The sequence below is a fragment of the Emys orbicularis genome, chromosome 2 (assembly GCF_028017835.1).
Source record: "Emys orbicularis isolate rEmyOrb1 chromosome 2, rEmyOrb1.hap1, whole genome shotgun sequence".
NCBI lineage: Eukaryota > Metazoa > Chordata > Testudines > Emydidae > Emys > Emys orbicularis.
Genome location: NC_088684.1, coordinates 291,043,907 through 291,061,788, shown reverse-complemented (window position 1 = coordinate 291,061,788; position 17,882 = coordinate 291,043,907). Strand labels below are relative to the sequence as shown.

Genomic DNA, 17,882 nt, shown 5'->3' with positions numbered 1-17,882 from the left:
TAGAGGTTTTCATTGCTTTCTGTTGTTGCTATTAATCATGTTTATTATGGTAATGCCTAGGGACTGACTAAAATGGGCACCATTGTGCAAGCTGCTGAACGAACACAGAGGGGCAGATCGTCCCTGCCCCAAAGAGCTGACAGTCTAGATAGAGAGAACTGATGATGGGTTGGGGGTAATGACATAATACGTAAGCAGAGCAATCAGTGGCAAACATCGTGTTAGTTCCATGATTTTTTGGGAGGGATGTGAGAGGTTAGTTGGCAGCATTAAAATACAAAGACACAGGAAGGGAGAGGGAACATTGAAGGGAAGGGGATGGTTGGGCAAGGAAGGAAGGAGGAGAGTATGAGGAGCAGATGTGGCGTGATGCTGAGGTGAGGAGTCCGTGAGAGAGGGCTGGAGCAAACCGCCAGTCAGCACAAGGCAGAAAAGGTCCAGTCAAACCTGTAAAAAGTATTCCGATGACATCGCCAGTGTTCAAAGTCCTCGGCTTATTCAGCTTCTGCAGAGGCTCCTAAGAGTCCTAACAGGTTGAGTCTCTGGCTGGCTCCTCCCTGCAATTTCTCTCCACAAAGCCACATGGCTGGAGGGAGGAAGGCCACTGCATGGGTCTTAGCGGCCCCAGGGCAGGGGGCCTCCCCTGCACAGTTCTGGATCCGGAGGTGGGGTGGGGGGTCTGAGGGAGAGGCAGCCCAGGCTGGTCCTGATTTTCTGTTGTGTTCTCTAGGTAACCCTCCTATCAAGAAATATCAGTCAAATGACCTTTTGTTGACAACATAATATCTGTCAATGGCTTTGAAATAATTATTGCAGTAAAACCTCTTTTCTGCTCTGGAGTAAGGCACTTGTCCGAACTCGACAATCTAGCTGAAAGGCCCTGTGGGGCAAAATGTCTGATTTTAAAGAACAGTTTTTTTGCAGGGAGTTAAAAAGCAGGTTCTTTGGCAGAGTAACTGTTTGGCAACAGTTATTTTAAATTGTGTTTAATTCTTTTTTCCCCCCCCCAAAATTAATTGTGTGCTAATGTACATGCCAATTTATCAGCTCTGGAGACAGACCTCTCCATTTATCCAGGCTTTTCCTTAAGTGCCAGCTCACTTTCCCCTTTTATGTAGCCTTTTGCCCATGCCGTCCTTGTCATAGAATCATAGAATATCAGGGTTGGAAGGGACCTCAGGAGGTCATCTAGTCCAACCCCCTGCTCAAAGCAGGACCAACCAACCCCAACTAAATCATCCCAGCCAGGGCTTTGTTAAGCCTGACCTTAAAAACCTCTAAGGAAGGAGATTCCACCACCTTCAATATCCTTATAAAGTCATGGCACTGAAAGAGAGTCATGTAACTGTTCCTTGTCTCAGTCTACTATGCTATGCACAGTGCAACCATATTATGTTGATGCATGTCATATAAATGCATGCTTCCTCCTTCAGCCCTGCCTGCACTCATCAAAGAAGAACTGAAGAACTTGGAAGCCACAGAAGGTGGAACAGCCACTCTGCACTGTGAGCTGAGCAAAGTCGCTCCAGTGGAGTGGAAGAAGGGGCCTAAGGGGCTCAGGCCAAGTGGCAAATACAGAATGAGACAAGAAGGCACCATTGCTGAGCTGGTCATCCACGATGTAGATCTGAAGGATGCTGGAGATTACACATGTGTATTTGGAGATCAACAAACCACAGCAGCCTTAACAGTGAATGGTAAAAAGTCATAAAAAATGACACTCCTGAGAGTTTTCCCCCCTTTTACCTATTTCCTAACAAAATTTACCTGTGTCCTTCTTGTCCTTCTCTTTGTTCTTCTCTGCACATCGTGCTGTGGCTCCTATATCCATTTGTTCTCTACCCTGACAGAATTCAGTGCATGTGTGTGCAATATAAAGTCTTCTAAAGAATGCTAACCAGGCAAAGAGCATGCACGTATATTTTACTGAATTAGTACTGAAGCATGAGACCCCTTGGGCAATTATCAACCTCTCTGTTGAGGGGATTAAGTACAGTCAATCACTTCCTCTGTTGTCTGTCACAAAAGTCTTGCTTTACTGGGGACTTTGATTCCCAGAGAACAATCCACCTGAAAGCTATTGTTTCCAGCTAGACAAATGCCAGATCGTGCTTGATGTAAGAGTGTTGTGATGAGGCTCATGGAGTTAAAAAATAAATGACAGTTCAGTCGTTGCCCAAGGAAAACACTTCGTAGTTCCGAGTTTGTGGCATCTGGATGAAATATTTGTTCGTTCTGCGTCCCTCAGCCCTACCCGTACGCTTCAAAAAGGAACTGAAGAACGAGGAAGCCACCGAGAGTGGAACAGCCACACTGCACTGTGAGCTGACCAAGGCTGTTGACTCAGTTGAGTGGATGAAGGATCAAAAGGTGCTAAAACCAAGTGGCAAATACAGGATGAGGCAGGAAGGCCGCTTTGCTGAGTTGATTATCCAAGACCTAGATTTGGCGGATGCTGGAGATTACACTTGTGTGTGTGGCAACCAGAAGACAACAGCTGCTCTAACAGTAAATGGTAAATGTGCCCAAAATTAAATAGGTTGTTTTATATTTATCTCCTCTATGGAACTCAAGATGTTGGCATTCAGCATTCACACTGATCCATGGCTGCTCCTCTGATCCCTTGTTCTGTGCAGTTTTGGAAAGAGGACTCATATCCTCAGCTTTGTGGTGACACTGGGTCACCTTGATAAAGAACATTCCCCCTTGTGGTATTGGTTTGCCACAGTCCAGCTATGTTCCCTCATTTCTTTTTCTTTTATATGCACAACTTATTCTCATCCTTATTGCTACAAGCTGTCTCCATTCAAGGAATGATGCACGTGTATTTAACTGTATATTTTGCTTAGTTTCCTTCTTTTAGGGCTTTGAAATATGTGATTGGAAAAAAATGGGTTATCACAATCTGATGACCCACAAAAAACCCTACTCACTGCATTCTGGTTCTGATACAGTCTCTGTCTGTATTACGTTCTTCAGCCTTGCCTGCACTTTTCCAAGAAGAACTGAATAACGAGGAAGTTTCAGAGGGTGGGACAGTCACTCTGCACTGTAAATTGAGCAAGCCCGCCCCAGTGGAGTGGAAGAAGGGACAAAAGGCTCTCAGACCAAGTGAAAAATGCAAAATAAGCCAGGAAGGTCCCTTTGCTGAACTGTTGATCCATGATCTGGATTTGACGGATGCTGGAGATTACACTTGTGTGTGTGGAGAACAGCAGACTACAGCTACCTTGACAGTGAATGGTAAAAAGAAACACACAGCATATGTCCCATATAAAACAATATAACTCTATAATTTCCTCCCCTTTCAAATTCCTTTTCCAATATAATGTTTTATCCCCACCTTCATTCCACTCATGGTATCCATGTGTATTTAATTTCTTTATCTTTCTTTGCGTTCTCCCTCTCTTTCCTCCCCTCGAGAGCTGCATGTAATTGCATTCATAGGCAATATATGTAAAAATATCAAGGGTAGTACAGACAACTAAATGTTTCTTTTCCCCAACTCAAATACAAATTCAGTCTAGTCTTTTGGTCTGTATATGTGGTTGTTTGAAAGTTTTTCCTTAGGGATCGTGTTACAAAATGGGACTATATTCTTTCACTTCAAATTACTTGGAATGTTGGGTCTGGGTTCCTAAGGTGACCAGATGATGATGATCATCTTATGCCATTACATAGAGGATAGTTTAGTGAAAATGATCAATTTTTTTATGCTATTGTAGATTCCATCACTTATTTTGAACGGTTTCTCGGCCCCTCTAAAATATTTTAGCTCTGCAATAAATTGACACCATGGTTTCTAGTTATGTTCCCTTCTAAAGAGTTCTAGTTTAGAGAGAACACAGACACTGTAATAAACCAGATACTAATCTGCATGGATATTATTTATGTCAAGGGAAAACATTTTGGGCCTGATATTGGAAAGTGGCCTCTGATTGTACGCCTGTGATTTTGCTGAGACAAATACCAATGGTTATGTAGCATTTTGATATATAATCACCTGATTTTTATCAACAAATCAGATTGATAGATGTTGAAATGCTATAAAATAAGCCTGCACAATTGAGGGCACAAAATCAAAAGCCCAATGAGACCTTTTAAAAAAATTCAGTCTTTGGGGCTACCGTGACAGCATTGACTTAGATAACTAACAGAGGAGAGCATTCGTAATTCTGAGTTTCTCCGCTCTGATGCCCTTCTGTCCATATCACATTCATTCTACAGTTCTGCCTACACTTTTCACCAAAGAACTGAAAAATCAAGAAGCTACAGAAGGCGAAAGTGCCATTCTGCGCTGCGAGCTAAACAAGGTTGCTCCTACCGTGGAGTGGAAGAAGGGACACAAGACCCTCAAACTGAGCGACAAGTATAAAATGAGACGGGAAGGTGGTGGTGTTGAATTGATAATCCAAGACCTAGAAGTGACAGATGCTGGAAATTATACCTGTGTGTGTGGAGACCAACAGACCATGGCGTCTGTCACTGTAAATGGTAAAAGAAGAAGCATATTAAAAATAATTGTTTTTCCCTCCATTGCTTTGGATAAACACACTCCTTTCCCGATGTAACCTATACATCTTTTTCATTTCTCACTAAGGTCCTGATTCAAAGCTTATTGAAGTCAATGAAAAGCTGCTCATTGACTTCAGTCAGGTTTGGATCAAACTCTTACAGAGACACAAAAACAGTGGGAATAGATAAGAATCGGACAAACCCATAAGAATGGGACCCTGCATAGCCAGAACCGCTGCTGCTTCTCTGTTTCCAGGCCATTGTTTCTTCACTGGAAGTTTCTTTGTTGGAGTTATTGTTCTACTCGTGCTCCCAATAAGCTGTTAGCTTAGTAAGACCTATAGCCTGACTAATACACCTCTACCCTGATATAACGCGACCCGATATAACACGAATTCTGATATAATGCGGTAAAGCAGTGCTCCGGGAGGGCGGGGCTGCGCACTCCGGCGGATCAAAGCAAGTTCGATATAACGCGGTTTCACCTATAACGCGGTAGGATTTTTTGGCTCCCGAGGACAGCGTTATATTGAGGTAGAGGTGTATTTAGGCTTTACAACAAACTGAAAAGTTACATCCCATTCTGTCCTTAAGAAACATTGATTCTTTCCCTGTGCTCCAACTTTGAGACAGAAAAGTGATTACATACAGTCCTGTATGTAAAGGGCATTGCTGTAGAGTTCCCATGCTCTCACAAATAGAGCGGGTCAAAACTTTTCATGTGGAAAGTTTTCCCACTGAAAAATATAGTTTTGCTGAAACAGACATTTATTTTTATGGGGAAAAAGGTCAAATCAGGTAAAAAAAAAATTTTGTTTCCTTCAGGATATTGCGAAACAAAATTTCCTTTTCAAATTAACATTTCAAAATGAGACTTTGTTTTGTTTTGACATAGAATGGCATTTCATTTTCTGTAGAAATCTCAAGTTGAAACAAGAAAAAATTCATTTTGAAACTTCTCATGGAAAAACCAAAATGTTTCAACTGAAAAGTTTTGAATGAAGATTTTTTTCATTTGAAATTTCACAGGGAAAAAAATGGTTTTCTGACCTGCTCTTCTGATCCTCTTGTCCACTTCCTTCTGTAATGATTTGTGATGATAATGTGTGAGGCTTCTGCTCCTTTCTACAAATACTGAGTGCATTTCTGGGGACGGGGGTTATCTGATTATCTGGTTTTTTCTCATACTGATTATTTGAGAGCAGTGACGCTGGTCTAATGACAGCTGATAGTCCGGTTCTGATAACTCAGGAGGAATTAACTGAAAAATAAGGGGAACATTTAGTTTTGACTTTTCCGATTTTTAAATCCAACTGTCCTTATTGCTGTTCCTCAGTCCTGCCCGCATTTTTCAAAGAGGGATTGAAGAATCAGGAAGCCTCAGAAGGTGCAATAGCCACTCTGCACTGTGAGCTGAGCAAAGTCCCTGTCCTAGTGGAGTGGAAGAAGGGGCAAAAAACGCTCAAACCCAGTGAAAAGTACAGAATGCGACAGGAAGGTGCCATTGCAGAGCTGTTGATCCGTGACCTGGATGTAGAAGATACAGATGATTATACCTGTGTGTGTGGAGACCAGAAGACCTCTGCTGTCTTGACAGTCCATGGTAAACAAAAATTCCACCTTACAAGAGAAATATTCCAGAGAGCTTCACTCCCTTTGGAAATTCCCTTCCTGACCTGTTTTAGAGTTAGTTTTCACCTTTCCTTTTTTTCTTTCTATAGTGCCGGTCTGTATTTCATTTCACCTCACCCGTGTCTCTTGGTATTAAAATAGTCTTCCTTATTGTGAACTAAAGGGGGGTACAGATGCCTTCCTTTTCTAGATCCGTTTTGTGTCTTTACAGAGTAAAAACTTTATCTGTACTTAGTAAGGCCAACATTTTCTAGGCCCCTAAGAATGTACTTAAGCTCCTAAATAAAAGTGGCCTGATTTTCAGAGGATTTGAATACTCGCGACTCTCATCGAAGTCAATGGATTTCAGTGCCTAACTTGCAGGGCCAGCTCCAGGCACCAGCTTGCCAAGCAGGTGCTTGGGACGGCCACTCCGGAGAGGGGCGGCACGTCCAGCTATTCGGCGGACGGTCCCTCACTCCCACGGCTTTTTTTTTTTTTTTTTGCGCCGCTTGGGGCGGCAAAAACCCTGGAGCCGGCCCTGCTAACTTGAGGAAACCATATTTGAAAATTTTGGCTTCCATTTGGTAATGGACTTTTTGGAGAAATCAGACTCTTGGGATTAAATGGTTCCCAATATTTCTTGGGGCTGACAGTGATATGTGCTAATGGTGAAATTACAACATCCAATCGGATGGGTGCCGATGGCAATTTGTTTGCTAGTTTTGCTGTCGTGAGCAGTGGTTCTGGAATTAGGGTATTGCTGCACCCCCTGGCTTGAAGTAGTAATAACAAACACCAAATACATGGTTTCCATGATTTCTGTCATCAGCACCCCCACTATAAAAATTGATCCAGCACCCCTGATGGTGAGTGATACAAAACAGTCTTAATTACGCTATCAGCCGTGTTAATTTACTTATAGTGCCAATCAGTGGGTGAATCTTAAGAGGCCCTCTTCAGTTTAGATAAGTCTCAACATTCAGATGCTTTTGAAATCCTAGTTTAACCTTTGAAGCACATCTACCCCCTGTCCTCTTTCCTTGCATTTTATTCCTTCCTTCTTTCTCCCAACCCAAATGCAGTCTTCTCTTTCACGCCAAGCCCACACTTCCTTTTCCCCACAAGCTATCTTCTATGTAGTTGTTTATAGGCCCATCAAAAACCTTATTACTGATTGTTTGAATACTTCTCATGAAAGATATCTTTGATACTGAACTGACAGTTATCATGTTCTGGAAGTTATGTCTTAATGCCGCACTTAAGGTTAGGCTGCTAAATCAATATCAAAAGAGGCAAGGTGGGTGAGGTAATATTTTTTATTGGGCCAACTTTTGTTGGTGAGAGAGATTCTGTGTAAGATCGAAAGCATGTCTCTCTCAACAACAGAAGTTGGTCCAATAAAAGGTATTGCCTCACCCACCTTTTCTCTCTAATATCCTGGGACCGACACAGCTACAACAACACTGCATAAATCAAGATCTAGTAATTTAAAAGAACGGTGTAAATTGAAGTCTGAGTTTATGGATTTTGATGCACTTTCTGTCCCTATTACATCCCCCAGCCCTGCCTGCTCTGTTCAAAAAAGAACTCAAAAATGAGGAAGCCACAGAAAGTGGGACAGCTACTCTCCACTGTGAGTTGACCAAAGCTGCTCCAGTGGAGTGGATGAAGGATCAAAAGGTGCTCAAAGCTAGTGACAAATATAAAATAAGACAGAAGGATGCCATTGCTGAGCTGACAATCCATGACCTGGAGGAACAGGATGCTGGAGATTATACTTGTGTGTGTGGAGACCAGAAAACCACTGCATCCTTGACATTGCATGGTAAAACAAAAAATAATATGGGATTTTCTACAATGTCATCTATGATTGCAACTAGGATCACAAACTGATCTTGATATCATCTGTCATTTTATATTGCTACTGTATTTATAACAACCACTGTGAATTTTCTTCACGTAAATGCCATTATTTGGGTTTGGTATAACATCATGGAGGGTTTTTTGCTCCTTTTTGTCTTGTTAATAGAATTTGGGGGTAAATAATTAAGTCATGGCAAAATTACATGCAACAGTTTGAGTTTTCCCCTTAATTCATTTCTTTAATCATATTACTGAGATTTCATTTATTTTAATAGGTAACTTGAGAGAAGATGAGTGGGAAACCAAGTGACCCATCATAGCTTGCAATTTTAAATAGTACATTGGATACTTTTTAAATGCTAACCTAATAACAGCACAAGGAGACTAGGCGTACCTTCTTGAAAGTTCAGGGCAAGCTTTCTTCTATTATATATGTCAGACGATGCCTCTCAGTTCTAACCTGCTACACCACAGCTGTTCTAACACTGAGCTCGACTGTCTCAGAGAACAGACTGCAGTTTGGGCGTAATGTGCTGAACTTAGTGCACTGGAAAAATGTCAACCAGGGACTCAAATGAGACCCATGAAATCATTTTAATTTGGTTCTTAGATACTGTATGTTGTAACCCAAATTACTAGAGACTGAAGATTAATACACTAACCTACTGGAGCCACCCAGCTGAAATTATTTCTTGAATTTTAATGCACTCTGTTCATCCTATGCTCCTCAGTCCTTCCTCCACGTTTTAAAAAAGAATTGAAGAATTTGGAAGCCAGAGAAGGTGAAGCAGCCATTCTGCACTGTGAGTTGACCAAGGTCGCTGCCCCAGTGGAATGGAAGAAGGGGCCCAAAGTGCTCAAACCAAGCGACAAGTTTAGAATGAGACAGGAAGGCACCATTGCTGAGTTAGTGATCCATGATTTAGATCTGACAGATGCTGGAGATTATACATGCATGTATGGAGACCAAAAAACCACAGCTGCCTTAACAGTGAATGGTAAATAATATATCCCAAATTAAGTGCATAATTTTCTACTATCTGTTCTGTGAAAAATAATAGTATCATCAACTGGATTACAGCCCTACTTTCAGCCTGCGATAATTTAGTCTGTATAACTAAAAAGTTAAAATCCATGTGCTGTAATTTTCTTAAATATTGCTGATGAATTTAGCAAAACGTTAGCGGAAATAGAAATAGACTGTTTGCATTGTTTGGACCAGATGTTGGTCATGCACTCATTGCAGAAATTTCCACAGAGAGTTGGGAAATACACCTCAATTTCAACTACAAATCCTTCTGATTTTCATGTTCAATAGTAGGTGTTAAAACGGTAACATTAATTTTATCATGATAAATGTTATGATGTTACATTACAAGAATGGGGAATATCATGATAAAAGCCAACACCATGATCAGAGAAATATTTCCTTGTGAATTCTGAACACTTATTACATTTCCTTGGCAGGAAATATAATCATGGCTACTTTCACTGGGAGGTCAGTAATGTGACCTCCAGCAGCTAGTTGACCACATTGGTATGTTAGTGAATTTGCACAGAGCACAAAAACCACCAGCACTTAACAGGAGCACGTGAAGGTTGTCATCTTGCTCTTTAAAACTCTCTCCAAATGGAAAATGAGGCAAACACCTGTATGCGACTGTGGTCACCAGACACATGCAATGGAGCACATCATGTCTCCTTCGTTCTTTTGCCAGGGCCCTGAACGACATTCACCAGGACACTGCTGCAGCCATGTGCTGGCTATCAAATCTAGATATAAATTCGTAATGGCTGCTACCTACCCAAGCCATACGAAAGATGAAGAATTTCCTTGGGGAGGTTCTGACAGTCATGTTATATTGAACTAGGCACATTGCAAGGACACATCTAAATGAGAAGTGAGATGTCAGCCAATGCCGTTTCATTTGTGACCCTATTATTTTATTTATTGTTTGTATTACAATAGCTCCTAGAAACTTCAATCAGGTTTAGAATGATTTGTTGTAGGCACGCTACAAATACAGTAAAAAAGAGGTCCCTGCCCTGAAGGGGATCTGAAAGGCAAGGATGGCTCTCTAGCTGTTTCATTCTGTGGGGCATCTTATAAAAGAGAGATCTGCCTTAGGATAGGGTTTTTTCCGAACCCCCCAACCCACCACTATGTGGTCCTCAGTATGATTAATTCTCTTTCGGGGAAGGCTTTGCAGACCACTGGTGGTCCATGGATCACAATTTGATAATCCTGTGGGTTTGTGTGTTCAAGGTCTGTGCCAGGTAGTTGCCGTAATGTGACTGTTCATGTACTCTGTCCATTCTGAACTCCTCAGCTCTGCCTGCACGTTTCAAGGAAGAAATGACAAATGAGGAAGCCACGGAAGGTGGGAGAGCCACTCTGCGCTGTCAGCTGACCAAGGTTGCTTCGGTGGAGTGGAAAAAGAAGCACAAGGCGCTCAAACCAAGTGACAAATATACAATGAGGCAGGAAGGTGCCATTGCAGAACTAGTCATCCATGATTTAGACATCAAGGACTCTGGCGATTATACCTGTGTATGTGGAGACCAGAAGACAACCGCAGCTTTGATAGTGCATGGTAAAAAAACCAACAGATTTTTTTTTTTAAATGTGTGATTTTTCTACCATCCCCTTTGGAAAACTCAGTACTGACAGCCACTAAGCTCCCATTCTCATCTCACTGTAATATGACTCTTCTATAATACATTTTCCTTCTTTTTTCCTGATCTCCATCTAACTCACTGGAGCCCTACTTCTTGTACTTGCTCTTAACACCCTGTGTGTTTTTCTATTTCCCATCTAATTTGTGCATGTTTACACGTGCTTACGTTATACTTCTGCTGGAAGGATTTCACTTACTTGCATTGTTTTTGTGTTGCTTGTTTCAGAATGAGCCAGGAGAGAAGGTGGGGCTGGAATTTTTATATTTCTTAAATGAGACGAGAGGTCTTAGGTTGTAATTTGTTAACATGTGGCTGACAATTTGAAGGGCTCAGAATAGTAACACTGCAAGCAGGAGCTGGTTCTGTGCAGTCTTTCTTACAATTCTAACAATACATCCTGCATATTTGTCTACTTATTTGGCCCGCATCACCGCAGTATCTGAAACATTATTCAGGTTTATCTGCACAATCTCCCTATCAGGTAGGGAAGTATTATCATCCTGCCCATGGGGCACTTGTCCAAGGTCACAAAGAAATTCTGGGCTAGAACCAGGAGCTGAATTCAGAGCTCCTGAATCTCTGTTCTTGCCTGACTCTCCTCCTTCCGTCATCATCCTGACCAGTAACACATTTGCTCTTCCAGTCTTGAACCACTTATGAGGTGGCCAATTCCATAATGAGTGGAAGAATGTTTAGGCATGGACAGAAGCTTGTGACCATCAACCTCATTTTAATTTATTAGTCATCCCTGGAGGTTGTGAGACTGTTTCCTCACTCTTTGTTCCTCAGCCCTGCCGGTATTTTTCCAAGAAGAATTAAGAAATGAAGAAGCCACAGAAGGTGGTGCAGCCACTCTGCGCTGTGAGCTGACCAAGGCTGCCCCAGTGGAGTGGAAGAAGGGACACCAGGTGCTCAAGCCAAGTGACAAATACAAAATGAGGCAGAAGGATACCACTGCAGAGCTGGAGATCCACAATCTAGATGACAATGATGCTGGTGATTATACCTGTGTGTGTGAAGATCAGCAGAGCACAGCTGTCTTAGCAGTACATGGTAATAACAAGTATCATAACGAATTTAATAATTTTCTAATAACTTTCATAATTTTCAGGTTCATCCAGTGGATTCAAGCAGCTGTCCTTGTGTAATTTGTCATTTCTGTATTTTTTCCTTTATTATATTTATTGCATATAGGAGTCATCGTCATTCATTTGTTTTTTGTTGAACCTCCCTCCCCGGTACCCCCAACTCCATAATACAATATCTGTGTTAACAGCCTGATCCAGTTACCACTCATTACAGAATAAGTGTGGGATCAGGCCATGTGATGGGGTGCTCTGCTCACAGCAGGTGGGTCCCCATCCTGGCCATTCTGGGGATTAGCTCTGCGCAGCCCATGCTCCTTCCTGTGGGTGCATTCTGTTTCTCCCTCTGTGGTCCCTCTCTGACTCCAGGAACTGCAGCTTCTGCTTTGTGACTCAGCTGTCCGGCCAGGTCACTGTGTGGTTTTCCCTTCTGGGGATGCGTAGCAAAGTCCCTGCTCACCAGCAATCTCAGGCAGTCCTCCCATTCGCTGCCCCAGGTGCCACTCCCTCGGTGGCTGGTAGGGGGAGCCCGGGCCCACCCTCTACTCCAGGTTCCAGCTCAGGGACCTTCTAAGCAGCAGCCAAGATGTGATTTCTTCCTGTACCTTTCTGCCTTTCTCTGCGCCTCTTCCTTTCCTCATGGCCCTCCCCACTCCTCTGGGTTTGGCAGCCTCTCAACTCCTTCCTCCCAGGGAGTAACCAGCAGGTATTTGTCTCCCCCCCCCAACACACCTCCCTGCAGACTACCTCCCTGCAGCCCCCTCTGCATCCAAGTTCCTGTCTTTCTATAAGTCCCGCCCATTCCCACACAGTTGAGCTTCCCCTAATTAAGGCTTTCCTCCCAAGCCTACTGCTCCCAGATTGCAGCCTAATTGACTAATTAGACCCACTTGGCCCAATTCAGCTTTTGCAGTGCCAATGTGGGGAGTCCACCCCATCACACGCCCTAAGACATTTTCTACTTTTATCCCCTTCTTCCAGCCTGTGACGTTTTCTATGGCCCCTCTTCCACCTATTCTCTGGTGGTTGTGCTCAGAGCTCCATTTTAATGCTCTGTCTTTTACACCCTCCAGCTCTGCCTGCACTCATCAAAGAAGAACTGAAGAATGAGGAAGTTAGAGAAGGTGGAACGGCCACTCTGCGCTGTGCACTGACCAAAGCCACTCAAGTAGAGTGGATGAAAGGGGACAGTTTGCTCAAAGCGAGTGACAAATACAAAATGAGACAGGAGGGCGCTGTTCTTAAACTGGTTATCCATGATGTAGAACTGAAGGATGCTGGAGATTATACCTGTGTGTGTGGAGACCAGAAGACAACTGCTGGCTTGATAGTGCATGGTAAAACAAAAAATCAAAATTCAATTGCCTACCACCCCATCTACTAGTCATTGTGCCTGCATCTATGTCTGGAGCTTTTTTTTTTTTTTAGTAGTTAATTGTTTATATGTATTTATAATTTTTGTTACTTTGCTCTTTATTGCTTGTCTTATTCCTTGGAATTCCACTGGGTGCATTAATAGTCCTGAAATATCTTGTGAGGAAAGGAAGCTGATTTCAACTCAGAGTTCTTAGCTTCCTTTGTTCATGCTGTTTTTCTTGCTTCCTCTTTACAATGTAATTTTTTTCCATTTTCCCCCAATCACACCAGCCATCTGGCACTTACAATGTTTAATGCACTGTCCGTCCATTCTGTGATCCTCAGCTCTGCCTGCACTTTTCAAAGAAGAACTGAAGAACTTGGAAGTCACAGAAGGCAAAACCGCCACTCTGCACTGTGAGCTGAACAAGCCTGCTTCAGTGGAGTGGAAGAAAGGGCACAAGATACTCAAGGCGAGTGAAAAATACAGCATGAGACAGGATAGTGTCACTGCTGAGCTGGAGATCCATGATCTAGGTCTGCAGGATGCAGGAGATTACACATGCATGTGTGGCGACCAGCAGACCACAGCTACGTTGATAGTAAATGGTAAATAATATATTCCAAATTAATGCTTAATACTCTACCATTTGTTTCTGTGAAACTCATTATTGTTCCACAGAAGATTCACCTAATTCTCTTGGGCTCTTATTAATTTGTGTATAGCTGAAAAAGGAGAACTTCTTGTTTCCATATGACTTAGATGGTCAATTAAAAAAAATATTCTATGTTAGTGATCATCCAATGTGGAGACTGGCTGGACTGAATGTAGATGTGGAGCAGGGCGCATATTATATATGCTTCCTCACACACTTTTTATAGTCCACATCAAACCCAGCTGATCCATTGTATGTTGAGCTTCCTCCGTGCCGTGATTGTCAAATGAACTTTATTTTCCAGGGCATAATGATATTGACCACAATCTGAATGGCCAGAGTGAAATCCCAAAACTAACCAGATTTGATCCTAAGTTATGAGAGGTGAAAGGCTTCAACATAGTACATGGTACCAGCCACTTATAGGGTGACCAGATGTCCCGATTTTATAGGGACAGTCCCGATTTTTGGGTCTTTTTCTTATATAGGCTCCTATTACTACCTACCCCTGGTCCCAATTTTTCACATTTGCTGTCTGGTCACCCTAGCCACTTACCACAGACTTTTCAGTTTTAATGCATTGTCTGTTTACCTCATATTCCGCAGCCCTGCCTGTACTTTTCAAGCAAGAACTAAAGAATGAGGAAGTTACAGAAGGTGGATCAGTCACTCTGCGCTGTGAACTAAGCAAAGCTGCTCCTGTGGAGTGGAAAATAGGGCACATTGTGCTCAAAACAAGTGACAAATATAAAATGAGGCAGCAGGGTACCATTGCAGAGTTGGTTATCCATGATGTAGAACTGAAGGATGCTAGAGATTATATCTGTGTGTCTGGGGATCAGAAGACAACAGCTGCTTTAACAGTACATGGTAAAAAAAACCCTATCAATATTCAATACTAATATGAATACTAATTTTCTAGTATCACTCCTGAAACTCAAACTGTCAGCCCCTGGAATCATGTAATGAGCTTGATATTAATTTGCCATTTCTCTGTTGCTTCTTCCATCCTACCTACTATTCATTTCTTTCTACGGGATAAAACTTTGGGTCAGAATTCCTGGGCATTGCCAATCCACCCCTCAAAAAGGAGAAAGTAAAGGAAATTCCTTTCAGTTTTTCTCTTTCATTTTGTGTATTTTTCTCATTTTCCTCCACCTCCATTTCATCAGCTGAATCCCAGCCAATTGGGATTCTTCCATAAGTGTTAACATCAGATCTATTGTGCCCTCAGCTCTACCCGCACGTTTCAAAGAAGAATTGAGGAACAAGGAAGTGACAGAAGGTGAAGCTGCCACTCTGCACTGTGAGCTGACCAAAACTGCTCAGGTGGAGTGGAAGAAAGGGCACAAGGTGCTCAAAGCAAGTGAGAAATACAAAATGAGACTAGAAGGTGCCATGGCAGAGCTGGTGATCCACAATCTAGAGGTGAAGGATACTGACGATTATACCTGTGTGTGTGGAGACCAGCAGACCACAGCTACCTTAACAGTAAATGGTAAAAATAAACTGTCAGCTAATACACTATCAGTAATTATTATGTTTTATTATGCTGCCTCCTTAGAAACAAATTTGGAAATGAATCCTTGCTCTGTGTTCACATTTGCTTTATCTGTTGTACTTCTGCCCCCCTCATTCATTGCAACTCCTATTGTTTGGAATAATATTCCTTGGCTCTGAAGAAATGGAGGCTATTTATTCAAAAAGATCCTATCCTATCCCATCGTGCTTTATCTGACTCATCCTAATGCCCCCTGTCCTTCCCTAAAGCATGGATTTTTCCTTTCTTCTGACTCCTTCTTTTCTGGGCAGTGTTCTTTTCCTGTCCTCCTTCCCTAGTTAACACTCATTATGCATGCGGCAAGTTTGGCTGAAATTTGCGTCATAAGAATTAGTTTTGCACTAGGACTTTGTTCCTGTAGCCATTGCTTGTGTCTCCTATAGATGTTTTTATTTTGGGGTATGATTTCTGAGGAGATAAGTCAGAAGCTGGTCACGTTTTAGAGGCGTTCCCATGCACCTCGATTTAAAACCAGAAGTGTGTGATTTATGTTTTGCTGTCTAGTTGCTTTCATTATTTTTGCTTGTAAGTGGTCTGAAAACTTATCGGTGTGCCAGCCTCCGAGAGATTGTGTCCATATAGATAGAATAATAATACATCTAGCAGTGTAAATTGTCAATTCCATTAACATAGGCACGACATCTCATTTGTAATGCTGAGATACTAGCCCATGTAGTTAATTGGGAACAATAGTCATGAACATGTTATCAGACATTGTTTAGAGGAGATTGTTATCTGTAGAGAGTTGGTGAGATGTATCAAGGCAGATATCTGAAGAAGGTAATGAGGAATGCGTAAACAGAGAAATCATATCCTGGGGAAGGAGGACAAGTTAGGGTTAAAAGATCTGTGGAGTTTTGATCACTTCTCTGCTCACGGTGAGCCCATTGGCCCTGACTGCATTTTTAAAAGAAGAACTAAAGAATGAAGAGAAAACCAAAGCAAGGAACCATACCTCACAGTCAGCTGACCAAGGCAGCTGTAGTGGAGTGGGAAAAGGGGGCAGAAGGAAATACAAAATGAGACAGAAGGAGGCCATTAAGAGAGCTAATTATCTCCGATCTAGGTGGAGGATACTAAAGATTATGGTCTTAATGCTCCCCTTGCTGATGTGAAAGATAGGTCCATCAATGGCTATTAGCCAAGATGGTCAGGGATGCAACCCCATATTCTGAGTGTCCCTAGCCTCTGATTGCCAGAAGCTGGGAGCGGACGACAGGGGGATGGATCACTTGATGATTGCCTTTTCTGTTCATTACCTCTTCAGCACCTGCAGTGGCCACTGCTAGGAGACAGGATACTAGGCTGACCCAGTATGGCCATTCTTATGTTATGTAAGTCAGGAGTAAATCTACTGAGGTCAGTGATGTTTCACAAGTGTAAAACCAGACTAAACAATCCAAGAATTCAGACATACATTTCAATTGGGATATAATATCACTTTTCACTTCTCTGCTGTTTCTCCTCCGTTCTTCTCAAGCTCTATCCTCCGTCACTCTTTTCTGATTTCCCCTCCAGCCCCTGTTTTTCAACTACAGCAGTTAATTGCCATCAGTCTGTAACACACTGTATATATTGCGTCCTTCAGCTCTGCCTCCATCTTTCAAAGAAGAAATGTGCAATGAGGAAGCCACAGAAGGTGGAACAGCCACTCTGCACTGTGAACTGACCAAGGTTGCTGCCCCGGTGGAGTGGAAGAAGGGGCACAAAGTGCTCAAACCGAATGCCAAGTACACAATGAGACAGGAAGGTTGCATTGTGGAGCTGGTGATCCATGGTTTAGACCTGAAGGATGCTGGAGATTACACCTGTGTGTGTGGTGACCAGAAGTCCACAGCTGCCTTAACAGTGCATGGTAAAATAAATAGATATGAGACATTACATGTATGCGTTTTGGTTTACTGTCTTATTTATGACAGCAGTATTATTCCATTGCAAGCTCTTCCTTAGCTGGATTTTATTAGCTTGTTGTGTTCTTTTCCCATGCTTTCAATTTGTCTTTTTACATGCCCTTGCAATTTGCTTGTATTGCTCTTCCTATGGTTTATAATGGGGAAAATAATTGTGTATATGCAAATGTTCTCAGCTACCTTTCCTCCTTCCGTTTTACTTTATATCCTTCTTAAGGTCCTTGTCCAATGCCCACCGAAGCCAATGGGCGCCTTTCCATTGCATTCTATGGACATTGGACCAGGTCTTCACGCTGTAGGATTCAATTTTCTCCCCAACACACCAGCCAGCTGCCAGTGTGAACTTTCATGCACTCTCCATTCATTTTGTATTCTTCAGCCCAGCCTCCACTGTTCAAAGAAGAACTGAAGAGCTTGGAAGCTACAGAAAATGGAGCAGCGACTCTGCGCTGTGAGCTGACCAAGGCTGCTCCAGTGGAGTGGAAGAAAGGGCACAAAGTGCTCAAAGCCAGTGAGAAATACAAAATGAGACAAGAAGGTGCCATTGCAGAGCTGGCTATCTGCAATCTGGAGGTGAAGGACACTGGAGATTATACCTGTGTGTGTGGAGACCAGCAGACCACAGCTACCTTAACAGTAAATG

General features: G+C 42.5%; 1 protein-coding gene across 1 annotated transcript in view; it reads left to right on the top strand.

The window, feature by feature from the left end:
* OBSCN (obscurin, cytoskeletal calmodulin and titin-interacting RhoGEF) overlaps positions 1-17,882 on the top strand; it is a 277,319-nt gene that overhangs the window by 107,397 nt on the left and 152,040 nt on the right. The window contains exons 42-56 of the mRNA XM_065399153.1: positions 1,434-1,697; positions 2,249-2,515; positions 2,980-3,243; positions 4,228-4,494; positions 5,852-6,118; positions 7,691-7,954; positions 8,724-8,990; positions 10,323-10,586; positions 11,461-11,724; positions 12,830-13,093; positions 13,458-13,721; positions 14,375-14,638; positions 15,003-15,266; positions 16,918-17,184; positions 17,619-17,882. Coding sequence (XP_065255225.1) covers positions 1,434-1,697; positions 2,249-2,515; positions 2,980-3,243; positions 4,228-4,494; positions 5,852-6,118; positions 7,691-7,954; positions 8,724-8,990; positions 10,323-10,586; positions 11,461-11,724; positions 12,830-13,093; positions 13,458-13,721; positions 14,375-14,638; positions 15,003-15,266; positions 16,918-17,184; positions 17,619-17,882 — 3,975 coding nt within the window. The remainder of the gene's footprint in view (positions 1-1,433; positions 1,698-2,248; positions 2,516-2,979; positions 3,244-4,227; positions 4,495-5,851; positions 6,119-7,690; positions 7,955-8,723; positions 8,991-10,322; positions 10,587-11,460; positions 11,725-12,829; positions 13,094-13,457; positions 13,722-14,374; positions 14,639-15,002; positions 15,267-16,917; positions 17,185-17,618) is intronic.